The sequence below is a fragment of the Carassius auratus genome, chromosome 26, assembly GCF_003368295.1.
Source record: "Carassius auratus strain Wakin chromosome 26, ASM336829v1, whole genome shotgun sequence".
NCBI classification, from domain to species: Eukaryota; Metazoa; Chordata; class Actinopteri; order Cypriniformes; family Cyprinidae; genus Carassius; species Carassius auratus.
The window spans coordinates 18,352,464-18,379,480 of record NC_039268.1 but is presented as its reverse complement, the minus strand read 5'-3'; the positions used below and the strand labels follow the sequence as shown (position 1 = coordinate 18,379,480).

General features: G+C 37.4%; 1 protein-coding gene and 1 long non-coding RNA gene across 5 annotated transcripts in view; both read right to left on the bottom strand.

The window, feature by feature from the left end:
• Window positions 1-719: 719 nt before the first annotated feature.
• Window positions 720-4,217, bottom strand: LOC113044808 (uncharacterized). 4 transcript variants are annotated; one of them, XR_003275922.1, is made up of 3 exons: window positions 4,188-4,217; window positions 1,752-1,837; window positions 720-773 (listed from the first exon to the last, which is right to left on the bottom strand). It is a non-coding gene; the product is annotated as an uncharacterized LOC113044808 (long non-coding RNA). The 4 variants fall into 4 exon arrangements; XR_003275920.1 differs by lacking the exon at window positions 4,188-4,217 and adding an exon at window positions 3,261-3,306; XR_003275921.1 differs by lacking the exon at window positions 4,188-4,217 and adding an exon at window positions 3,195-3,230.
• Window positions 4,218-10,067: 5,850 nt separating this feature from the next.
• LOC113044552 (caskin-1) overlaps window positions 10,068-27,017 on the bottom strand; it is a 40,309-nt gene continuing 23,359 nt past the window's right edge. The window contains exons 7-22 of the mRNA XM_026204634.1: window positions 26,774-26,882; window positions 26,140-26,248; window positions 25,946-26,040; window positions 25,280-25,394; window positions 22,395-22,634; window positions 20,177-20,278; window positions 19,082-19,281; window positions 18,886-18,967; window positions 18,511-18,620; window positions 17,117-17,227; window positions 15,954-16,055; window positions 15,533-15,671; window positions 14,034-14,989; window positions 13,149-13,776; window positions 12,004-12,820; window positions 10,068-11,891 (exon numbers count right to left, since the gene is read on the bottom strand). Of these exons, the coding sequence (XP_026060419.1) occupies window positions 11,795-11,891; window positions 12,004-12,820; window positions 13,149-13,776; window positions 14,034-14,989; window positions 15,533-15,671; window positions 15,954-16,055; window positions 17,117-17,227; window positions 18,511-18,620; window positions 18,886-18,967; window positions 19,082-19,281; window positions 20,177-20,278; window positions 22,395-22,634; window positions 25,280-25,394; window positions 25,946-26,040; window positions 26,140-26,248; window positions 26,774-26,882 (4,012 nt within the window). The 3' untranslated portion in view covers window positions 10,068-11,794. The remainder of the gene's footprint in view (window positions 11,892-12,003; window positions 12,821-13,148; window positions 13,777-14,033; window positions 14,990-15,532; window positions 15,672-15,953; window positions 16,056-17,116; window positions 17,228-18,510; window positions 18,621-18,885; window positions 18,968-19,081; window positions 19,282-20,176; window positions 20,279-22,394; window positions 22,635-25,279; window positions 25,395-25,945; window positions 26,041-26,139; window positions 26,249-26,773; window positions 26,883-27,017) is intronic.

The following is a 27,017-nucleotide window of genomic DNA, read 5'->3' as shown; positions in this document are numbered from 1 at the left end:
ACACTATTTATACATCAAGAGAACGAATTAGTAAATTGTGCATACGATTTAGCAAATCAATGAAATGTAAAAGTAATCGTGCACATTTTAGTACATCGAGGGAACAAATTAGTAAATCATGGACATGATTTCTTTCTTTTTCTTGCATGTCATGATCAGGGCTCTATGCTCACTATCAGAGGATAAACCTAAACAATAAAGCAATTACCAAAGAACCATAATTTTTGAGCTTCTCAGAAGAAAAACATTCATAAAGCGTAAAGATATGAAAAATGAACAATATAGAGATTTCTAGCATCTCTCCTGTATTATTTGTCCCACCCGAAAAAAACAAAGTTTAAGAAAATGAGCATATCGACTTTCTCAGAAGAATCTGATCTCTGATTACTGACTGTGGAGAAGACTCTTTCAGACAGTGCTGAGGAGGCAGAGTTAGGTGCTGGACAGCTGATAGAGAAGAGGAAGAGGGTGTTTCTTACCCCAGCAGCAGAAGACAGGCTCTTCTGAGGGCAGGACAGGAGGCTTGATGCAGTGTTTTGCTGTAGAACAAGGCTCCTTCTCAGCACCTGATCTTCTTCAGAAAAGAGTTCCTCTAGTGTAGAGTCAGACACTCAGACTTCTTGCAAACTGGAATATTTTAATAACACTTAGCATATTATTGTAGCCATGTTCATTGTTTTTATTATAACACATGGCAAGCTTATGAGAAAATTGTTAAACGTGTTCTTCCTCCTCTTCTTCATCCTGGGCCTGCACTGTCAACATCCTCTGAGCTGAAAGGGAGGATCATCTTGTTAATGTTGCTCATGTATGTTCACAACCAGTCAAAAATCTGGAATCTTTTCTTTATGGTTTTCAAGAGAAGTCTCTTCTGCTCACCAAGGCTAGATTAATTTGATCAATTTTTTGACAGAAAGAAATAACAGTTTTCATACTGTTTTTTTGAATATACTTAAACATATTTATTGAAATAATTATGAGGCAAAGCTGAATTTTTCAGTTACTTTACTCCAGTCTTCAGTGTCACATGATCTTTTTCATATACTGATATGCTGATCGGGAAACATTGCTGATTATCACAAATCAGTGCATTTACATGCACCCAATCGCATTATTGCCGCTAAGATCAAAGTGTCTATCTGCTCATGACATACATGTAAATCACATCTGCAGTTAGCTTACTACGGTTGTTAGTTCCACTGAACTCTATTGGTAACGAAGGAACTTTTTGAACAAAGTTGGCTTTAGGAAAGCGCACCCCATATTAGAAATGATGGGGAAGAAAACTTAGCATTTCTGGAAAGTTGAATTTTTTCTTCATGATTACTTTATGAAACACAAAGTTCAAAACATTGAAAAAAAAGGTAATCTTTTGTAAAATTACAAAAGTCTTCTCTACCACTGGTTTTTAATTTTATACATTCTTGCTATTAGCCCCCCTAAATAAATAAAATAAATAATAAATGAATAAATGTAACTGTAGTGTAGACAAACGTTTGGGCAGCACAACTGTTTTCAACACTGATAATAATCAGAAAAATTTATTGAGCAGTAAATCATCATATTAGAATGATTTCTGAAGATCATGTGACACTGAAGACTGGAGTAATTAATGCTGAAAATATAGCTGTGCATTATAGAAATAAATTAAACTTTTAAAATATATTTAAAACTTTTGACCAGCTGTGTACATTGCCACATTTAAATGAAAACTCAACTTGTAATAATGCACACATTCTCAAAGAACTTACATTCTGGTGATTACTTCCTTCCCGCACTGCTGTCAGATCCCTTCAGTCATTCCCAGACCTCCTTGTTTTTAATCTTTCCCTCAAATCTACAGAAACAAACATCATTTTATAGACAATTTGGATAAGTCACGAATTGCAATAGTTATATAACTATAATCACAATGCTAAATTATATGTAATTATAAATATATATTGAATCGGCACACAAGTATCGGGATAGTATTGAATTGGCAGATTAGCATATCATCCCAGCCCTAGTTACTACAGTCAAAACAATGAAACTCTCTTCAAGAGTGCACAATAACTGATATTTAAAACTGTTAAAAGAAAAGGCTCAAAATATTGCACACATATAATACACAAAAATATCTCTTCTTTTGGTGTTTTGAACATTTCTGTGAGTAATGCTACACGCTTTGACTCTGTGTTGCTTCAAGTGCATCATTCTGCGCACTGGTTGTGTTTACGCGATGCACGCTGTATAGGAGCCATACCCTTTCGTATTATAATACATTAGCACAATGAAAGATTCTTGTTCTGTCCCATCTACCACATGTTGCTGCCTTCATTACTGTGCTATACATTTAAAAGAAATGTATTTTACACACACACACACACACACACACACACACACACACACACACACACACATATATATATATATATATATATATATATATATACACACATACAGACGGTTTCAACGGCAACAACATAAACAAACTTTTATAAACAAACGCTTTTGTGGACCTAACCGGTAGACTTCCAAATAGAATCAATAACAACAGCCAAGTCCCTCTAGAGTAGATATTTTTTGATAACAAACAAAATATGTTTTCTGTGTGGATCAGGCGGACTTGATGAAAATGCAAATTCATCCTTTGCCAGCAGGAGATGTTTTAAAGCATAGACATAAAGTGCGAGAAATAGAGGTTTCCCCAGTAACAGCTGTAAACAAAGCAGAGCTACGCTCACATGCTGCTTTATCAGGCATATAACATGCAAGTCTTTCTTCAGAAATACCGCGATATAAAAACACCTGTGCCTCGTTTTGATATTTAAACATATACATGTTAGGAATTATTAAACGTGCAGTACGTAACGTTACTCATGTTTATTCAACGAAGCCTTTTTGAAAATCAATCAGTTTTAAAATTGTGGCGAGTCTCCAAAAATAAATAAATGTATGGGAAACATATCCCGCAGCACTACCATCTGAGCCCAACTTTAGACTACTCATCACCTTGACTTTAAGTTCGAGACCAAAAGTTTGGACACACCTTCTCATTCAAAGAGTTTTCTTTATTTTCATGACTATGAAAATTGTAGATTCACACTGAAGGCATCAAAACTATGAATTAACACATGTGGAATTATATACATAACAAAAAAATGTGAAACAACTGAAAATATGTCATATTCTTGGTTCTTCAAAGTAGCCACCTTTTGCTTTGATTACTGCTTTGCACACTCTTGGCATTCTCTTGATGAGCTTGAAGAGGTAGTCACCTGAAATGGTCTTCCAACAGTCTTGAAGGAGTTCCCTGAGAGATGCTTAGCTCTTGTTGGCCCTTTTGCCTTCTGTCTGCGGTCCAGCTCACCCCTAAACCATCTGGATTGGGTTCAGGTCCAGTGACTGTGGAGGCCAGGTCATCTGGCGCAGCACCCCATCAGTCTCCTTCTTGGTCAAATAGCCCTTGATGCCTTCAGTGTGACTCTACAACTTTCATAGTCATGAAAATAAAGAAAACTCTTTGAATGAGAAGGTGTGTCCAAACTTTTGGTCTTATATAAATATTTATATATATATATATATATATATATATATATATATATATATATATATATATATATATATATATATATATATATATATATATACACACACACACACACACACACACACACATACACACTTTTGCACATCCTGTCATACCAGTGACTGGGTGTTACTGCAATAGACTTTGCAGCATTAAGGTTAACGATTAATCGATTATTTGATTGTTAATTTAAACGACGATCGATCATGGAAATTATTGAAAATTTACATCCCTACACAGAAGTATAGAAAATTCTACATTGATTTAAACTTTTTTTTTGCAAAAAACAACACTGATATCGGATCAGAATTACTGTCTCTTCTCATGGTGACAGCCAATCACATTAGTTTTCTGGTATTGCAGTCTGCGATTGGCTTGCGTCTGCGCTTGGGTATTTGCATAAGATGTTCTGACTGGAGGACGGCTGCATTGGCGCTTGAGAAGTCTTCAACTTCTATTTAGAATTAATTTCTAGAATTAATTTCACCACGCTTGACGTCACTTCATTTAAAATAAACGAGAGGCGTTGACGCCCCATGTGATGGGGCGTTATATGTCTGGATACCGCTGCACAAATCTTTCAACCACGAGAAATGTAGTTCCAGCACGGCCTTACATCCAGAACAGCAGAATGGTCAGGATGACCTGAAACACATAACCAACTGAAATCAATTTAAAAGTATTTAGTCTTGCCTGAGTAATGCTGAAACAACCAGGTTTAGTTTTTCACCCAGGAGAAACTGCTTCCTGTGGAACAGTCTCCATGAAGAATGATCTCTTGATCCTGGATCCTTGCTGCCATCCACGCAGAGATGATTTGGAGGATATGTGGTTGTGTCTAAAGGGTAATGAATCAATGTTACAAGAATACTGATAGCAGCACTATTGATCCTGTACCTTATGTAAATGTTTTCAGTACTGAACAAGTCAGGAACCAAATTAGTACCAGTTCTTGAAACCCATCTCTACTTGTAATAGTTGTCTTGTTGCTGCTGCCCAGACTGTCTCTTCCCCTGATGATAAATATATGTGTTCATTTTAAAGCAATAAATAATACATTTAAATTACTAGGTGGTAACAAATATATTTCCTTATAAGGAACTCACTGAATCATGGACTCAACTGGTGGTTGTCAGGCCCTAAAAAAGTGAACAATTTGTTTACTTTTTGTGAAACGAAAGTATCAGATCAATTTGAGAATTAAACTAGCATTAAAAAGCATGCATGTGAAAAACACCATTAACACCAATAATGAACAGATGACAGAATTTACAAGCCTGCCACTTGAGGGAGAAAAGGGGAAATTATTAATCCCACATAAAGTTACACTGAACATGATTTCGGCAGCCTCTGTCTAATTAACGTTAAACTTTATATTTAACGTTATATCGGATTATATTCAAGTTCACAGCATGGATAGCATGAGCATCATCAAGCTCGAGCAGCAGGTATTCAAACAAACGAATTAACGTTACTACGGTTAAAAATTGAATAATTAGAAAGTTAATACTGTATAGTTTATAGTGATAAATTTCAAAGAATTTAAAACAGGTGAGGTTATATTCGATTTTTACAGTTGACGTTACCTTAGACCACCTCTGAGACTGCTTTTGAGCTAATTAACCAAACAGAGCATTTATTTATTAAATTGAAAGAGAAAACCTACAAAAATACAAAACACTACTCCTCTTTGATGGCATTTACCGTTGTATCAGTTAAAATTTATGAATAAAAGTAGATTTATAGGACTTACCTTTCCTCCGTGTCCGTCCGCTAGAAGTTGACCGTTACAAAATGACAGGCACGCGCACGTCGCGCACTTCACTCAGAAAGTGACGTGCCCTGCTAGTTTAAGGTTTAAATGTTCTTTCGTCCCGTACTCTCTTTCATTAACAAACATTATCACCATTTGCTAAGTAAATTGTTTATTTTATTGTTCTTAAACTGATGGCATATATATATATATAATTATTTTAACATGCTTGATTAATTTTTTTGTATATTTCCCAAAGAATATGCTGTTCAAATGGTATCTTAATAATAATAATAATACATCTAGTGCAATAATATTAAAAGTTATCTGAAGACCAGCTGACCACGTCGCTACAACGTCCCCAATGGGACTAACTAGGGACATCTTTTGAGTACCTGCCCTCAACGTTTCTGGGAAGTTAGCCAAGATTTTAAAAAAATGGAACTTTACCACGACGTCCTCACAACGTTGCCATAAAGTAATGTCGCGCTGACCAAATGACGACTAACTGGCGACGTCCTCACAACGTTCTGTGTTTGCAAACATCGACCCCGGCCTGGACTGTTTACCCCGATTGGATTACCCCTATTAAACTTACATACCTGCACTTGGTTCTCTCTCGTCGTTCCTTGCATCACGGTACGTGACAACTAACAACTAACAACCGTAGTAAGCTAACTGCAGATGTGATTTACATCATGTATGCTAAATTAAATTAAGCCCCAACACGAGTTTTTTTACATCTATATTTTTTTAATTGTTTAATAATTTTAAAATTAATAGTTTGGTCAAAATCGATTCCCTATTTTCATTTTCGAAACTTTTTTTGGTTGGTCCGATCGATTGTGCAATCGATTTTCGAACGAAAAGTGACAGCCCTATATTGAGTATGAACTTAAAAAAACATTCGAGCATTTGGAATATGTCTCCACAACCGCAGACATCTGGACTTGTAATAATAGAAGCTTCCTTGGAATGACAGCCCATATGTAGTTAAGAGCCAATATATTTCCATGACGCAGCATGTGCTGTGCCACGCAGCACCAAAGCCACTGACAAAACACTGAAGCAAGCGTCATGCCAGCAGAAAGATATGGCAAAACATGGACCAGGGCGAGCTAAACCCAATCGCCGCCCACGAAGCAAAGAGACTGCCCTGTCCAACCAAAGACAGCCCTCGCTTGTTTCTTTCTTCCCTTTCGCTCTCTCTCTCCCTATTATCTGTACCAGGATGCTGCTGTGGTTTGCCGTGCCGTGCTGTCAGCCAAAGAGAGGACAGCTGCCACCGAGAAAACCGCTGAGACTCCTGATCACCGATGACAGGGCACACTACCTCAGCACTGTAATCGAACAGCTGTACAGGGATCCGATGGAGAGAGGCACTCACACTGAGGCCGATGTCAAACACATGTTCAGCCAACATGAGAAAGTGACTGTTACACAAATGGAGTTAACTGGACACCACGACCGCTCCAAACAGTTCCCCGGAGCTTTGCTCAGAGCCGCTGCTGCCGGCAGAATGTTTAACATTGTTATGTCCAGTGTCAATGCAGCAAACCAGACTGTAAACTCCTTGAAACCACTGTTTACTGCCTTCCAGAAGGACTTTACCCAGACTCAGCTGTTTACAGCATTAACAACAGACATGCTGTGGGAGGTTAGCTCCTCCAATGACAGCCTAACCACGAGTAAAACCCCACCATACATGATACCCTTAAGCCTTGTGTTAACTGTGCTGTCTTACGCCATCACCATGCCAGCTGACCTGCTACAAATACACCTGGCCAACTCTCTGGATAGTGCCTTCCTACGGCACGTCAACCCCAAACAGAGAGAAGTGAATGTGCGCCTGAACCAAATCATCAGCGAGTCAAGCCAAGTCTACAGACCTAAAGACATTGTCAGTGTCAGGAGGTGGAAAAGCAACACCCACACCAAGACACACATTCCAGATGTGGTGGCCTACCACGACAGCGACACAAAGCTGTACCTGGCCCCAAACATGCACATGTGTATCTTGACCAAAGAGAGCTTATAGAGAGCTATACTGACCTACGACCAGCATGACACCGCCACCCGTGCCAACCTGCTTGACCAAGTACTGAAAGGTACCACCCAAAACATTGACATTACTCCCGTCGACACAGCCCTCCAAGCACTGTCTCGGCAGCCCGTTCTGAACCCGTCATCTGCGGTCCGAGCCTGGACTGCTGCCGACACTGCACGGTGCATCTCCACTGTCATTGGTCACACCCTGACTCTTGGAGTGACCTTCATCCTATACAGGATACTCAACGAGATGCGAACCTCTACAGCCAAACTCACGACAACTGTGGCTGGAGGTCTCCGATGGAATCCCCGGAGAGGGGGTGCCAAGTCAAAGACAACACCGAACCTCATCAAGCTGAATCCTCAGCTCCAGGAACCACCTGCCATCTTGAACCACCTGCCGTCATGATTCACCTTTCATCTGCCCATAGTGATGATTGCCGTCCGATGATGTCCAAACAGGGACTTCATCCGACGGAAAAGGGGGAGATGTAACACTAATGAGCTGATGGTATTTCAGCCATCTGTTCTATATTAATGAATCCTGACTCTAACACATTCTGCACTCAAAGACGAGAACGTGAGTAAACAAGGACCTTCGTTGTTTACATAATTGACCATTTTGGCCGCCCTGAAGTCGGCCACATCCTGCCTTGAGTGACAGTTATTTACGACAAGAAATTCCAGAGTCACGTGGGCGAGCCTCAAAGGGGATATAACCCCCCCCCCCCACACACACACACACACACATAAGCACACACACGCAAACAAGACTTTTCTTTATGCTTTTTATGTAAGTCCTTAATAATATGTATTTTGAATATGTTGTGCGTACAATGGTAAATCCTTGTTATGCGAGGATTATAATTTTACTAGCTTATAAATTGGAAATGTTTCTCCTCATTTTAACTTTCTCAAACAGAGTCATGTTTTCTGTAACTCTACTCCTGACCTGGTCGTAAAACTTTATGATCCCACTGGGAGACAGGACAGGAATGCTATCTCTTACAAAAAGAATGCAAACAGAGGCGTGAACCATCCCAAGCCATAAGAGCTGACCGAACAAGGTCCGCCCTCTCTCTTCCTTCACACACGCTGCTAACCAACTGCGACCCTCATCGCTCCCTTGGGCCGCGCTCATATCGCCGTCCCCCTCAGCACAGGAACTGAAAGGAGCCATTCTCATGGCTCCTTTGGAAGCTTTCGTTTTCGTTGTTTTGTTTTCTTTCCTTTACTAAGTTTATTCAACTATTCGCCTCTCCACACAAGGAAGACGAATTCTGGAACATTGTTTGTTGAACCTTTCAAATACCGCGCGATTCCGCAGCAGCCCCGGGCCGGAAGACAAAGGACCACGCGCACGCTGGTATTAAAAGAGCTGCGCACAAAAAGACCACGCTCACGCACACTGGACACTTTGCAAGTATCATTTTTCTATGGAGATTTAAATGCTGCTTTAAAGTTGGTCTATGATTTGAATCGTTTGCTTCCAAAAGTTTACTGTCTGTGATTTTCTTACCTGAGCTCATTCTGTGATCTCTTTCTCTCTCTCTCTCTCTCTTTCTCTCTCTCTCTCTTTCTCTCCCTTATTTGGATTCCGTTATGTTTTGTACAAAGTTTACTGTCTATATTGTCGTACGCATATTTACTCTGTGTGATTTTTTAGCTTGATGTATTATTAGTCAATTATTAAAAACCCATATATTCATGATTGCCTTGGCTTCCACCCCACTCACATTACGAGTCACTAAGATGTCTGATCTTTAGCTACAAGCTTTAAATTTAGAAACTAAATTTATCATAATGATAGGATAATGTTTTCATGGCCAGAGAATATTTTTCCTTGAATTATAAGAAGTGATAACTTTATTGAAAATTGATAGGTCAGTAATTTACAGTAAGAGATATCACAATAATTGATATGAAGAATGGAATGTTGACATATTAATGAGTAAATTACAGTGCCCTGCAATTAGTTATTGGGATAGACAATTGAGCTATTTTTCATCTTCAATAAAATTTAGTGTAACTGTCATATGAGATGTATATTAATCATATTCTGATTAATTATTCAAATTCCCTATGTATCATTTGATTTAATTATTAAGTACAACCCATTGTTGTTACAATGGAAAGTGAAACATAACTCAATAGAGGTGGTTGGATTTATTCACGCACTTTAAAATATTATAATTATTATTATTAAGCATGTCAGGTCAAAGTGTCTGAATAATTTTTTATTCATTTTACTGGTAGTCCGGAATTTGATGGTAATATGTGAAAGTTGACCTTTTTTTTTTTTTTTTTGCTATACTCACTTATATACATGAATCAAGTGTCCTCTTGAATGGGATTGTTTCAAGATGATGAAACAAACAAAATACAGCAACAATGGAGAGTTGTTGTTCTAATATTTCATGGCTGTTTGACATACAGTATTCTTGATTGTCCAAACTTACCTGATGCCATTTCTATTGATTGTGATTCTCCCATTGTTTATCATATTTTTTTATTCGTATGATAAAGGACCAGTGTTAATTCAACATAGGCAATAACTACTGTATAAGAAGAACTGCTAAAAACTGCATATTATAAACTACCTCAAAAGTGTAATAACATTCCTTGATATTAAAAAAAAACTGTGATTATATTCATAACAATTTATTTATATTAATTCCACATATTCACAATGCTTTTTACATGGAAGAGGTCTTTGATGATTTGTTTTTCACCAGGGTCAGACAAACACATTTGCCATTTGAATGTTTACACAACATAACAATGATTATTACACAGTTTTACACTGTAAAAGATTTCTTACTCCAACATCTATTTCCATTGACTTTGCAGGGTCATAATCAAGGACAACACTGTCATGATTGTCGAAAATGTTCAATTCTGTTGTATCCCAGATGTCTGGTTTTAAAGTATCACTTATAAAGCTAAAATTAATAACATGGTGCATGGATAAAAAATATTGCTCTGTAGTCTTATACATCTTGTGATGACATAGTTTTATATTATCTAATTTTAGCCACTTTGTATAGAATATGCAACTTCTCCTGTCAGCAAGCTTTTTTTTTTTGTTTTGTTTGCATAACAAAACAGGAATAATTGCACTGTCCAAGAGATTAACACACACCCAAACCTTACAATTAAAATACTGTGGTGGTACTATAGTATCAGATGGTAATACAACAGTACTGTATGATTACCATACACATACAGTAGAATTAACATGATCATCCAAGCTACTTCAAAAATACCATGGTATCATGCCCAAAAACATGGCACATTTTTGTAAGAGAAGCCAAACATCTCTTTACATACACTTCCTAATTCTCTCACTCTCAAACTGACCTCCCCTCCAAACACACAAACAAACACACATAAACACTAATTAGAGCACATTAGGAATGAGCAGGTGTCTGTAGCATTCCATATTGATGCATTCCATACTCTAGACTATCAATGATAACTATAAACTATATGTCATATATACACTACTCTTTTCAGTATCTTAGTCTGAATTCTGTCTATATCTATGTATTATAACTTGGGCAGGGTGGGATTTGTCAATGCAAGAACTACACTACACAGTCAAACATTCACACACACTGACAACAACAACAACAATAGCAACAACAATAATAACATACATAAAGATTACAATATACCTTTACAAGTCCAAAGCTTTTCTTCATTATACTTCAAGGGAACAAAGAAATCTTGGACAAAATAGTCCAGAAATGTCTAAATATCTTCAGGATCAGAAATGGGGTTGTGCTCTTCATGTACTTAGTCCAAACCAAGTGTTTAGTAAATTTTCCAGCTGAAGACCACAAGGTGAAATTCAAAGTTTCCCTTTACAATGTGGACAAGCTCTCATCAGAGATGTGGAAAAGAACAACACAGCTTCCTAACATCATAAAAGAGAAATGACTTACCTTTAGTGCTCTTACCACTGCCATCAAGAGAAATTTTTATCAATATTCAACTCTCACCCAACATGTAGTACACACATATACACACACACTCATACATATTAGCATTTCTCTGCTCAAATCTCAAATTATATATATATAAGCTAGTCACATAGTCTCTCTTAATTTTGTGCTTATCTCTGGAAGCAGCATAACAGCAGGTCAGGATACATACTTGCAGTACCTACTCTGGCCACTACAGGAAAGGCTGGTGGAGAATGAAAGGGATTTGAGAAAAACATCAGTCAACAATTAGACTTTTTCATAGAGATTCTCAGTTGTAGTTTGATTTTTAAACTTGTCAGAATGGAAATGATTTGTTTGCCCTATTGATTTTTTCAATCCTGGTGAGATGGCGTCCTGGTGGTCCTCACTGAGAAACTTCAAGAAGCTTAAGTGTGTCACACTCCCTGTGGAATCTGGTATACCTTTGGGCTTTTAATCTAACATGGCCTCCAACTGATCCGCAAGATCATCAAACATGCTGCCAATGTCATCAAGAATGTTGCCTGTGCTCTTGTTGTCCACAATGGAGCTGAAGAGGTAAAGAAAGAGAAACTAGAGTAGACAGAATGGAAGGGATTTTAACAAGTATTATCATCAGAATACAGATGATTTGAAGACAATGATTTGTTTAGTGTTTGTACCTGTCATCCTTCTTAATCTTCTCCTCCACCACTTCCAGAGCAGCAGCCAGGGATGCACTGGTCTCCTCCATTCTGAGTTGTACCATGTCTCCTGATGCAGGTCCTCCTGTTTCAGCAACCTTCAGTAACCCTTGGCTTTCCCCCTTTGTATTTTCTTCTCCGTCATGTGGTTCACCTTCTACTTGTGTCTGTCTGGCTACACCTACCTTCCTCCTTCTCATTACCACCGGTCCTGCTCCCTCCCCTGTATCTGAAATCAGGCCTTGTTCACCTTGAAACATTTGATCCACCTGTATCAGACCTGTCCTTTCCATTCTTGCAATTCCAACTTCTTCTACTCTTCCGTCCCTCCTGCCGTCATCTTCCTCTCTTTGTTTCTCTACTTCTCTTAGCTTCTTTTGCACATCCACTCCAGGCAGTTCTACTTCCAGAGGGCTTGGGATGTCCACTGAGAGACCAGCCATGGAAGACCTCGGGGGCTTCACTGGAGCTGATCCTGAACCTGGTGTAGAAGGTGTTTGTGGAGTTTGAGGTGTCTGAGGAGTCTGTGGGCTCTGAGCTGGAGACGTTGCTGCACGTGGGGAAAGCATGCTCCCATCCATTGGTTTTGGGGTGACTGGACTCAAAATCTGTGGTGGATGCTCCAGTTGCTCAGATGGAGCTTGGCTGAAGGAGGCACTGGATGGACTGAGAACATCTGCCTGAGGAGAGCAAGGAGTTCCTATTGTATGGACTGGTTTTATTTTTACCGGTTTGGGGAGTGTAGGAGGCGGACTTGGCTTGGGAGATACTGGAGGTGGGACTTTCTTAACCTCCACTATATAACAAACAAACAAACAAAACAAACAAAAACATAATATTAAACTTGTCCAAATAATTTCAAATCAAGTCTTTTTACTATGTTAAACATAAATCAGGAAGGAGTCTGGCATCTGGCTATTTAAATATGCGATAAAAGCAGAGATCTGGTTTCCTTGAGCAACTGTGAAGAAATACCCAAGAACTTTATGCATGGATGAATTTCTATTTTTGCTTGCTATGCTGGTTTATAATTACTTGCTAGTTTGCCACAAACAAACCAGTTTGCAGGACAAAGGGTGAGAAAAAAAATCAGAAATTAACAATCTATTATATTGCATTGTTACCTGGGCTATGTTGACTTTCTGGTCCAGGTAAGGGAACCCTCCTTGTAGGGGTTGGGGGATCTGGTTTTCGAAGGCCCATTCCTGGTTTAGGTGAAACTGGTGGTCTTAGTATTTGTCTGGGAAGAGAGCCAAAGCCATCATGATGCAGTTCTTCCTCCCTACCACCATCTCCAACACAAGTTTCTGATACAGGCCTTCTCCGAAAGTTCTCTGTCCCACTTCCATCAGTGCCATTACTCTGTGGTGGAGCCAATGCTTTAGGTCTTCGCTTTATAGTATTTGTGTCTGACCAGTTAAAATGTTCTGAGTGATGTGGTGGTCGTGGTCTTCTCAAAGTTGCTGTGGCATCCATTCGTGACCACTCCTCTTGTGGCAGAGAGGAAACTTCTGATTCCAAATGAGTGATCATGGAACGTGGACGAGGTTCAGGGGCCTGTTTAACTGGTTGGGTTTCACGGGGTGCTGGTCTAAGATGTGCGGAGTCCTGCATGACTCGGTTTATCTCCTCCTCTCGTTCATCATCATCAGGCTGTTTATGAGAGTCATAAAATTCACTGATTGTGCGGCGGCGACTATCTGCGTCAGAGTTCAGAACTTCACGGTTCTGCCGCAGGAGGTTATGGCTTGCCTGGGGAACAAGTAAAACATCAAAACCATGCTAGACATCAGTTCTCACTATTCAAAATGTAAATGCATTGCATAGTTCCTAGTTACTTTGTCTATCCGGTTACATGGTGTATCCATCAGAAAATTACAGAACATTATAATTTGTGAATTGATTTTAACTGCATTGTAAGATCTTTTTTTTTCTTCATTAAAATAAGAAATGGACCACTGAGCATTAGCTATGGTAGCTTAAAACAATGCCTAAAACTGTTTAATTACCTGCAGATAACAACTTCCTTTACCACTGCTTCCAAGATTGGACATTTCAAGCATGGCAGCAATGTCTCTTACGCTGCCCCCAGATGAAGTTTTTTCAGAGGCAATGCCACAGTCACTACGTCTGCGCTCCCTGTATGTCACATTGAGTAGCAAATTGTTAGCGCTATTATCACTAGATCTTGCATCATCTGCTACAGCCTCGTCAGCCAGATTACCAGTGGAAATGGAAGAGCATGAACGTTTAGGTGGAGTTGGAGGACGAGTCCGTCTGCGCGGCCGAGCTGTAGCAAATGACTGACTGCGATTGACACTGTTGATGTCAAGAGTTTCACCAGAGGCTCTGGACGAGCTGCTGGGTGTAACCCTATGTCCTCCAAGTGTGGCGTATTTCACAGAGGAGTCTGGCATGGGTAAGTCATGCTCAGCATCAGTAACAATGGACTTTCCGCGTCTTGGCTGGGGCAGAGTTTGACTATTGCCCTCTTCGGTTTCTCCTTCAGGTGGTAGACAAAGTAAGGGGACAGTACGAGCATGAGCATGCGAACGGGAAGAGTCACAAGGCCCTCTAGCCCTGCTCTTTGATTTTAATGGGGAGGAAGGAATATGTGAAGGAGAATTTGAAGCAGAAGATGAAGTTTTGCCTTTAGTAGGGGTGTGTGGAGGTGTTGGGGTGGGACTCTCAATTGAGCTAGGTTTCTTCAGAGGAGGAGGGGCATTAGCTCTTTGTATTCCCCGCCCTTGGATGCTGTGCCGGGGAGAGCTACGCCCCTCCGAACGTCCCTCTGTTCTTTTATGTGTTCGAACAGAGGGGACAGAGTTGTCATCTTGTTCTGTGCTGGTTTCTAATGATTGTTTTGAATCTGTGCTTTCTTCTAACTGGCTCTCCTTGGTGGCAATGTCTGCTTCTGGAGATTCGCTCAGTCGTTTGACAGCTAACATCAACTTCTTTTGGTGTCCTTGGTGGGAAAGAAATGGCAGAGGTGGAAAGTTATTCTTTTTGTCTGTTAGGTTCAGTCTATAAGCTTTTCCCTGCTAAAAAGACCAGCATGAATTATTAGAACAGCATCAATGGCACCTGGTACCTTGAGTCATGCCAAGATTTTGGCAATCAGGCCTGATTATGGTTTAATTCAGGTGCTGATAAAAGAGGTCTTGAAAATTCTCATACCACCACAGAAGAACGTAGAGAACATAAAAATCTATCATAGACAGTATGGCTAAACGACACATAGGATATTCATCTGATATCCAACTTATTCAACATCTATGCTTTGGATTATTCAAATGTACTCCTATTATTCATGACATTTAGTAGCAAAATGTAGTTCATGACGCTGCTTGATCAAGGAAGTCTAGCTGGTTAAGCTAGATAAGAAGACTGGTTGGGCACACCAGCACTAACATGCCTCTATCCAAAACACAATATACTGGTGATCATTCATGCAAGTCTTTTCTGCATACATTCTAAATGTAAACATAAGGATGTGTAGTATACATGCCTAGTTTAGTGATGCCGATCTCTTTTAGGTCCTCCAGGGTAATATCACTAATGAAATCCATATTGTCATAGCCATTTTGAACCAATGTCTGGTAGTATTGATTGAGACCAATTGCAGACAGCCACTCAGCCAGATTTGACTATAACATGCAACAGCAAGTTCACATTACACATCACATAAAATTGTACATGTGTATATATAAATACTGGATAAGCAGCAAACAACTTTATATAAAAAATATCACAAATTTCATGTAAGACCTGATAATCATGTTCTACATATAACTTTATAAATGTACCTATTTGATTAGAGACTTAAAAATAGACTAAAATATTCTCAATATTCTGAAAATAATTAATCTTTCTATTGAATTTCCTTCAGATTATATTTTATTTTCTGGAACCCCACTTTTTTCTCTTACAGGTTTCTCTTGAGGTATCCAGTCTGGGATGTTTATTTTGCTGATTTCTGAAAGCATTTTCTTCCTGTGCCCTGGTTTTGTCACTCCAATAGCAGTGAGGTCCTGTGGGGTGCACACACAGCTTATAAAATCTCAAAACTTATATAAACAGAAGGAAACAATATGCATTAAGAGCTGGGGGGTGAAAACTTTTGAACACAATGAAGGTGGCCAAATTTGTCTTATTTTGTTGAAATATAATTTTTTTCCATTTAGTTCTGCCTTTCGTAAGCAACAGAAGATAGTTGTATGTTTCCCGGTACACAAATTAAGTACAATTAGCTTGATCTTCAAATTCCAAAAATTAATGCATCTTGTTTCCTTCTGGAGCATCAGTGAATGTTTGAATCTTTTTAAATAGTTGTGTTTGATTCCCTCAAATGTCCTGAGTGTGATAAGGTGTATCTCAAAATCATAAAGTCCCTGCTGGAAAGTGTTCAAATATGCAAAGATGCTGGAAAACTGAAGAATCTGCAGGACCTTAAAGATTTTTCTGAAGAACGCTGCTCAGTTTAACTGTTCAGAACAAACAAGGGACTCATGCACAACCATCACAAAACAGAAAAACAGCCGAGGATCATCAGGTAACAGAACACAGTACTAAGAACCAAGGGTTCCCAAACTTTTGAGTGGGGTTATTTTAATAATTTCTGCATTTATTTTGTCTTCTGGAATAAATGTTAAAATATTTTATGTACAATATCTTACTCAGGACAGTACTAAATAAAAAATAACATGCATTTAGTATGATCTCTCTTATTTTTTGAAAATTACTCGCATTTTCACAGATTCTGCAAGGGGTGCCCAAACTTTCGATCCCCACTGTGTATATATATATATATATATATATATATATAGTGGACCCAAAAATAAAAAGGGCACTTAAGTCACTCTCTAAATTATTGGAATGATATAATGATATTTTGTGTTGAAAGTCTCAAAATATTTTTGGGGTCAGTATGCATATATAGTGACATAATGCAACATGTATTCTGTCTTAACAGAATAAAGAATACATAATTTTAAAACTTCAAGAGACTTTGCATCACATGTATTTAATGCTTTCACAGACACAATGAATGATGATTGACAGCACTTATCTGAGCTTTGTGTGTTTGCATTACCTCTGGTGTCATTCTGCTTATGGTCTGCAGGTCATAACCAGCAGTGAGAAAGTTTGTTGTGTAGAACTGCAGCTGTGCACTAGTGAGCCATTCAACAACAGCCTCTGAGCTCTAAAACACACACACATACACGGCAGGGAAAAAAGAAATGCATCAATAATTCAGACGTTCCTTTGACAGATTCATGATTCCAAGTCCAGAAATGTTTTAAAGTGTGTCAAGCAGTATACACTATAACCACTGTGTGGCAGCAAATAACAACTTCTTTAAAATCTTCACTAACCAAAAAGTATTATGGCAATACTGTGGTTTTACTGTGGGATGTATTCTTTAAAATACCTTGATATATATGCTAACATATGAATATAGTTATCATTTATCAATGTAATACATCAAGGTACTATGGTATTTTAATCTGATACTATGATGGCACCTATTTACTAACACAGCAACAGCTTTGACTAAAAATAAATTATATTTATTATAATTCACACAATCTTTCAAATAACTGGGGTCAGTATATATTTTTTAAAATAAATTAATAACTTTATTCAACAGAGATGCAGTAAATTGACCAAAAGTGTGAGTAAAGACATATATAATGTTAATGTTATATATTTCTATTTCAAATTAATGTTCTTTTGACCTTTCTATTGGTGAAAGAATCCTGAAAAAGCATCACTTCTTTTTAGAAAAACACTAAGCAGCAAAAAAAAATTTTTACCGCATTGATAACAATAATCAAATAATCAGCACATTAGAATTATTTCTTAGGGATCATGTGACACTAAAGACTGGAGAACTGAAGACAAAAGTTCAGCTTTTTCATCACAGGAATAAATGACACTTTAAAATATAATGACTAGAAAACAGTCAGTTCTAAAAATATTTCACAATATAGTTTTTTTTTTTTTTATCAATGCTTTGCTGAGCATTGAAGACTTCTAAAAACGTAAAAAAAAAAAAAATCAAACAAACACCAAACTTCTGGAGAGTAGAGTGTGTTTTAAAGTGTATAACCTTATGTTTTACTTTATTAATTACATAATGATTCACATAAACAAATCTGGTCCACCACACACACACACGTTTGTTGACATCCCATAGGTGTAATGGTTTTTATACTGTACAAACTGTATATTCTATCGGCCTTCACCAACCCTACACCTAACCCTAACCCTCACAGGAAACTTTGTGCATTTTTACTTAAAAAAAAACTCATTATGTAAGATTGATTTATAAGCGTTTTGAAAAACGGGGACATGGGTTATGTCCTCATAAGTCACCCTCTCGTTGTAATACCTGTGTCATATCCATGTCATTATACAGAGTTGTGTCCTGATATGTCACAAAAACAAGAGCACACACACACACACACACAAACACACACTTGCCTTGCTCTCAGCTGAAGCTTCATCTTTCCTCTGCAGCAGTGGATCCACAAAAGGTTTCTTCCTTTGCTGACGTGGGACAGCAGATGCATTCTGGATGCACTCTGGAGACACTATGGGGGAAAAAAAGAAAGTAAAATAAAATGTAAAAAGATAACATTTTATATTTTTACTTATTATGAATAAATAGTAGTATGGGTTTATGAGTATGGACATAGAAGATGTGTACAAATGAGAAATATGGATGATAGATAGATAGATAGATAGTTTTGTCATCCCCTAAAAACAACCTGGACACCATTCCATGTACAAAAGTTACTATAATGTCCTGAGAAAAACAAAGTTCCTGACAATACTGGTATATATGTATCACAATACCTGAATTAGGATCTAAAGACTGAGATTGGTCCATAAGATGTTCTTTTGCTTTGGCTGACTGGGACAGCACCGTGGCCAACAGCTAAAACACACACACACACAAATGCACACACACATGATCAGTAATGTGAGAAATAAAGAGAAAGACAGACTCATCTGTCTATGTGTGCATCATTGGGCTTTGTGTGCGCCGCACCTTCACACCCTCGGCCTGAGCATGCAGTCCCGGGACGTTGAGGCCAAGCGTGTTCACCCCGGGTGAGTGCGTGGGGGTGGTTGGCACGGGCACAGGGGAGTTGGTGAGGTGAGCGTTGGCATTACTGCTTTGTCCGCTAGTAGATGAACGTCCACTGGTCAGACTGCCTGTGCTGCCCATACTGCCAACACTGCCCCCTGCTGGCAGACACAAGTTACCATGCAAGAAAGAAAGATCTGTTGAGTATTTCCATGTTTGTGCATAAGTTTGCTTTAACTGCTTTAAAGAAAAACATTATAGAATCAAAAGACACATTTAGTAGTTTAGCATGTGTTTGGTTTGCTGACAGATAACATGACCATGTTTGAATTTATATGAATGTATAAGGTTTTAGATCATCCTCTGTTGTAACAATCAGATGTCATTTAGGGTTGCATTAAAACATTTTTCCATATTGCTGTCACAATGTATCACGAGATTGACGAGCATTCGAATCCAAATATGTGTTGCGACAACTCGTGAAACAATGTAATTGAATGTCAAGATTTTTTTCTATTTTCAGTGATTTTTTTTTTTTATATCCTTTCATGTTATGGTATGGTATGGCTTCAGAGTTGAAATATTGTCTTATATGGACTACTTTTATCTGCTTTTTTTTATTTTTATAATTGTATGTATGAAAAAGGTCATACATTAAAAATAATTAAATAAAAACAGGTTTGGAACTAAATCTTGTTATAAGAACAATTGGTATTGTTTATTTTATTTTATTTATTTTTTTATTTTTTGGTGAAAGAATAGAATAAAAAAAATACAATCAGGTATAAATTACATTTCATATATCAAAATAAAAAAAATATATATATTTTCCAATATTACGTTTTACTTGATTAAATAAATGCAGTCATGGTGAGTATAATGTCAAAAACATAAAAAGATGAAGATCTTTTGAAGGTAATGTATATTTAAAAAGCATAAATATTCCATGTAGTCTCTTGGTTAATATGATACCTTAATAAAAGCTGTAAACATAAAATGAACAATATAACACATAGCATGTCACATCAGCTGTCCAATAAAAAACGGTGTTTTTACCAGCTAAAGGTTTCCTCAGTACCCAAATGTCCTCATTAGCGCCACTCTGCTGGCCGCTAAGGGTCGGAGAACCATGAGGGCTGGAAACGGATCCTCTTGAGCCTGAAAAATATCAGATACACACAAACACAGTGATGTAAGAATAAAAACATTACTTTGCAAACTCCTAATTGGCAACCACAGATGCACAACGAGGGAGCAGATAGCAAAGGGATCTTTTAGGGCAGTTTAAATGGACTGTAGCAATCTGTCAGTAATCTGGGTGCTTTGCTGTTGAAAATATATGTTATGTTTTCAAATACATTTTCATGCAAAAAAATATTCAGACCCCTTACATAATTAGAAAACTCCATTTAGCTGTGAAATTGTATGTCTAGTACTGAAACAAAAAACTGTCACCAGTTTCTCATCACCAAATAAAATTATTATTATTATTATTATTATTATTATTATTATTATTAATATTATTATTATTAAATCTTAGTGACAGTAGTGTATATGATATACAGGAGCATCTCAAATAATTAGAATATCATGGATTTACAAGATTTACAAGACAGAAATGTTCCCAGATCTCCAAAGCATGTTTAATTATGAACTCAATACTTGGTTGGGATTCCGTTTGTATGAATTACTGCTTCAGTGCAGCGTAGCATGGAGGCGATCAGCCTGTGGCACTGCTGAGGTGTTATTGAAACCCAAGTTGTTTTGATAGCAGCCTTCATCTCCTCTGTATTGTTTGTCCGATGTCACTTATCTTCCTCTTCACAATACCCCAAAGTTTCTCTGTGAGGTTCAGGTGAGTTGGCTGGCCAATCAAGCACAGTAATATCATGGTCAGCAAACCACTGGCCCTGTGGGCAGGTGCTAAAGTCCTGCTGCAAAATGAAATCAGCATCTCCATAAAGCTTGTCAGCAGATGGAAGCATAAAGTGCTCCAAAATCTCCTGCTAGATTGCTGCATTGACTTTGAACTTGATAAAACACAATGAACCAACACCAGCAGACGTCATGACACCCCAAATCATCACTGACTTCAGAAATATCACACTGGACTTCAAGCAGCTTGGATTCTGTGCCTCTTCAGTCTTCTTCCAGACTCCAGACCTTGATTGCCAAATGAAATGCTAAATTTACTTTCATCTGAAAAGAGGACTGTGGACCACTGAGCAACAGTACAGTTCTTTTTCTCCTTATCCCAGGTGAAATGCTTCTGAGGTTTTTTTCTGGTTCAGGAGTGGCTTGGTTCTAGGAATGTGACAGCTGTAGCTCTTTTCCCGAAGACGTCTGAGTGTGGGGACTCTTGATGCTCTGACTCCGGCTTCAGTCCACTCCTCGTGAAACTCTCCCAAGTTCTCGAATCGGCTTTTCCTGACAATCTTCCCAAGGTTGTGGTAATCCCTGTTTCTTGTGCACCTTTTCCTACCACACTTTTTCCTTGCAGTCAACTTTCTATGAATATATTTTAATGCAGCACTCTGTGAACAGCCAGCCCTTTCAGCAATGACCTTCTGTGGCTTACCCTCCTTGTGAAGGGTGTCGATGATCATCTTCTAGACAAGTCTTTCCCATAATTATGGTTGCATGTTCTAAACTAGCCCAAGAGATACCCAGTATTTAAACTCAAAATTAATCAAGCTTAAAATGGAATATTCACATTTTTTGAAATACTGAATTTTAAGTTTTCCTAAACAGAAAGTTGAAACTCAATATTTTAAAATATTGAAGTTTTTGTGCAATGAATCTAAAATATAAGAAATTAGCTTTTTAAATTAAATTACAAAAAAAGAATAAATAATAATAATAAAAATGATTTAGATGCACCTGTGTAACCTGAATAATAGATGTATTTTCACATTCTGAAAATTTTTGCACTATATGGTGAAGAGAACTGGGGAGAAATTTGCTTAACTGACATAAAAATAATGTAACAATGGTTAAAAAATAAGATATTTTCTTATATGAACTTTTTTCTTGAGGTGAAATATGACCTGAAAATGTTCTTCTTAGGTTAAGTCAGATTCACTCATCTATCTCAAATTTTTTACATCCAAGTTTTCCAAAGACATTCAGATTCACATCTGTTCGATGCATTTTATTATGCTCATGTAGTTTACAAAGGGTAAAAAATGGCAGGTGTATGATATGATACACTCATGATAAATGTAAATGGGTAAATGTGCGTATTTTTCTGACGGTGTCATGTTTGTGTTTATACCTGTCTCTTTTTGTGGCTCCTCTGAGCAGGAGGAGGCTGGTTCATACCCAAATGTGCTGCAGGTAGGCATATTATAGCCAAATGAGGTGAAGAGGGGCTGATGGGTAAGGGGCTGGGTAGGAGGGGGAGGGGGAGTGAGGGGCAGAGAAAAAATGTGGGAGGAGTCACCGTTCACCATGATAACTGAACCAATTGCTGGCGGACGGATCTGTATCTTAAGATAATGTTGGGTTGAGGGACCTGGGTGCAACAGAACGGCAACACCAAAAAACACAAACAACAACAAACAACAAGGAAAAAACAGGAAAGGAAACACAAAACAAAACATGTTCAAGCAAAAATGTCTAACTCTATTGTTGAGCTTAACTTTACCCTGTAAGTTAACATGCAAGGTGAAAATGAACTTATGTACACTTAAGTTAATAAAGAAAACAAAATAATAATAATAAAAAAATATATACTCATGTATACTATTTCCACAACATACAGTATATTGCAATGCATTCCCACCAAAAAAAAACCCCAAAACATATTTATAACTGATCTATGTGCTATGCATGCAGACTACATTTTCATGCATGAAAAAGGAAGATAATGGGGATCGGGAAGTGTTATATTTCAATTCTGGCATATTTCAACATTGAAGAAAAAGTGTAATCTAAAACCCAGCAATTAATTTTGTGATCGCGTATCCCAAAGAGCCCCACTGGGAGTCTATGGCACATATCTGTACGGATTTTAACAGTGCAAATATCAATGTTCATCTGACAAGAGGAACTGCACAGTTTGGCCAGAAATTGTGTAATTATATAAATATAAAAAATAAATAATAATAATAATTATTAGTAGTAGTAATAGTCATCTTATTAATTTTAAATTAAGATATATTACTATTTTAATAGTTCTCTGTAAAAAATAGTAATTTGGCGATAAAATGTGTAAATGTGCTGAATTTTTTGGTGGTAAACTGCAGACGATTCGTTTTTCTTAATCAGCTCATTACAAGTTTGGAAATATGGTTGGCTCATATTGCCCAAATGCACAGTAAGCGACCCAAACTTATAGAACTTATAATCCTGTAGATCAGGATTTACTGCAAACTGAGCCGAGAAACTAAAAAATGGATTATAAGCTGCTTACGCATATATAAACACAGTGCCATGCTTCACTTTGAAACCTACAGCGCATATATTTACTTTAATAAATTGCAACCATTTAGAATTACATTTAGACTTTTTTTTTATTAAGATTAATTGTGCAGCCCTACTTTTTAATTGCAGAAACTGTAGGTATTCCTTAGAAGCCCAGCTTCTCTTATATGGACTGGATCCCAACCAGCCCAACACAGTCTCAAAGGCACAATCCATAGCATTGTATAAATAGTTGTTTGAGAAGTATGCATAACAAATTACGGACACTGGAATAGAAAGTAAAATAAAATAAATCTGAATATATATTCTGACACTGATAAGTGATGTTTCTTCACTTTCAAGAAGCAGCAGCAGCCGCCACTGATTTGCATGTATTAATGTGTGAAAACCTGTTTGCATGTGTGTGAATGTGCAATAGTGAGAATTCACTGATGTGAGTTGAAGAAAAATAAATGGGGGCATGAAACGATGGTACAGGTGGACTCAGAGATGACCGAACAGTAACAGACAGATGAGCCACTCTCATCTGCCCGGTTTGTCACTCCCTCTTTCATCTTTTCAAGCTGACACTTCTAATTAGAATCACTTGACTGGTGATAAAGGACAGGACAGTTGGATATAGAGCAAATGAAGGACCACCCACACCTCCACACACATCTACTACTGGCATGAATACACAATTTGAAATACAGACAACAATGAATGATCAACTATAAAAATATAAGATTCTTCTTATATAGATTTCATTTTGTTTACTTTTTCAAAACATCTCAACTATTTATCTATTTATTGTTATATGTTTTTATGATGATTTTAAAGTGTTGCTATGTGGTTGCTAAATTATTCTTTGTGGTTTTATTTAATGCATTGCTATGTGTTTTTTTTTTTTTTACTACTACTAAAACATAAAAGTATGAATAAAATTATATGTTTTAAAATATACTTTATATAATTTATACTTAAATTCATATTTTTTATGAAGTGTAAGTCAATGGGATTTGTTTCATTTGATCACTTTCTCTCTTCAGCAAGCTGCATAATTTGCAGTGCCATTTATCAGCATGTCAGCGTGTTTATTCTCATATTTTTCCAATAGTGATGTCTGCTACCTTAGTACTTAGTTGATATATGGACGCTGCTCTACCCCAATATTCTTATATCAGTACCTCAGGACTACTTATAACTCTTAACACTGTCTACCCTTATTGTAAATGTTACTACCACTTATTTGTATTTAATGCTCTCTCTGTGTTTATTGCTCTGCCTATGATCACTGAAGTCACTCAATATCTCTGTGCCCCTCCATGTACGTCTATATCTGTTTATGTATAGTCCTGTTATTGTCAATGTATGTCTGAGCCTCATCACAAGCATTTCAATATCCAGTTTTCCCCAGTGTTAACTATGCAAATTATAAATTAATGCCTCTTGAATCTTGATATATCTACTTACTTATTTTATTTAATTACTCAAGTGGATGAAATAAACAAATTGTCCATCCCTAACACACACACACACACACATACACACACTTGAAAATGAATACATAAACACTCATGTATGCAGAAATTTATGCAACTAAAAATAATTCAAACAAATGCACACACATACACACATGCACACACAGACATTTGTCTATGTGCCAGGTAGATGAGCTTCAGATTGACCTTAATGTAATGTGCATATGTGTCACATGACATCCTAGGAGGGTCATGCGGTGATGCAATGGCACACCTGCCCTTTTGATGACTTCCACCATGTTGGACGGAAAGTAACCCACACGGTCATTTCCTGTTCGGTTGTCGTGGATACAGCCCTTCCATCGTCCATCAGAATGCTGCTCCAAGACCTGAGGACCAAACAGAAATGTTCCAGAACGAGCCTGCAGTAGAAAACCACTGAGACATACGGTACATGCACTGTTCCATGTGACAAAACTAAAATCATTTCAGTGGTAAAATGCTCCTTTTCCTCATTACTACATTGGTCTTGTTTGTTGGTTTATTTATTTATTTGTAGCATTCAAATGTTCAAAAGGGCAGCATTTATTTGAAATAGAAATATTTTATAACATCAGAAATGTCTTTACTGTTACTTTTGGTAAATGTAATGCGTCTTCGCTGAATAAAAGTATTAATGTCTTTCAAAAACAAATCTTACTGATTTAAATATATATATATATATATATATATATATATATATATATATATATATATATATATATATATACAAACACACACACACACATTATCTTTGTTTTTCACTACAGAGTTTTAAAAAAGTGCCTTGTTCATCTTAAAAAAAATATTCATGCCATCCCTGGGTGTAAAGTTTAATTAAAATTCAGAAATACACACCTTGCTACATTACAATGTTACAGTTCAAGAATTGCTTCTTTACCGTGATGATGTCGCCTGCTTTAATATTGAGGCTTGTCAGGTCGTAATTGTTGCAGTAATCCTTCAGAGCCCTCACTTGCATGGCAGCCGATGCATCTGTATGCAGGAACACACACACACAGATACCAGAGAATTTAGAGAGCCTTGGACATTTCCTTGTGCAACTGTGTTTTCAGAAACGTTCCCCTATTGTACCTCTCAGCATCTGTTTGATTTCCTTGCTGGCTTGGGTAGTGGTGAACTGGTTAACAATATCCAGCGCTGTCTGACAGAATGTGTTCCTCACCCCAGCACTGATACCACTCTGAAGAGATAGAAAACACATTCACTTGGCACATAGTTGTTACTCTGTAGATACAGACATGCTAAGGAGCACACACATTCATATATGTGAACATACATAAACTCTTAAACTAAAATGAACAAAAAAAAAAAATGTAACAATAAAAATTTATCAAGAATTCTACGTTCCGTATTATGGTTTACACAAAATGTATTATGGTTTACACAGACAATATTAAGCAGTAACTGTTTTCAACATTGATAAGAAATCTTTCTTAAGAAATAAATCCACATATTAGAATGATTTCTGAAGGATTATGTGACACTAAAGACTAGAGCAATGATGCTGAAAATTCTTCAGAAGAAAAAATTACATTTTAAAACCTATAAAAAATAATAGTACTTTTATCAAAAGAATGCTTGGTGAGCCTAAAAGACATCCTTCAATAAACATAAAAAAATCGTACCAACTCCAAGCCTTTGAATGGCAGTGTATATTTAAAAAATGAATGCATACTGTTGGCAAGCAGTCAAATGAATTACTCACATCCAGCAGCAGTCGCACAGCCTCGGTTTTCCCGCAGAGAGCAGCTTCATGCAACGCTGTGCCTGATTTCGTCTGTCGGTTTATATCTATACCAGCCTGGATCAGTAACCTGAACACATACACACAAGAAAACTTCATACAAACATATTTAAACACACTAAAAGACTTATTCCACAACACTATTCTAAACAGTGCAAAGTTTATTGATCGATACATAAAAAGAATAGTTCTACAGTAATTCTAA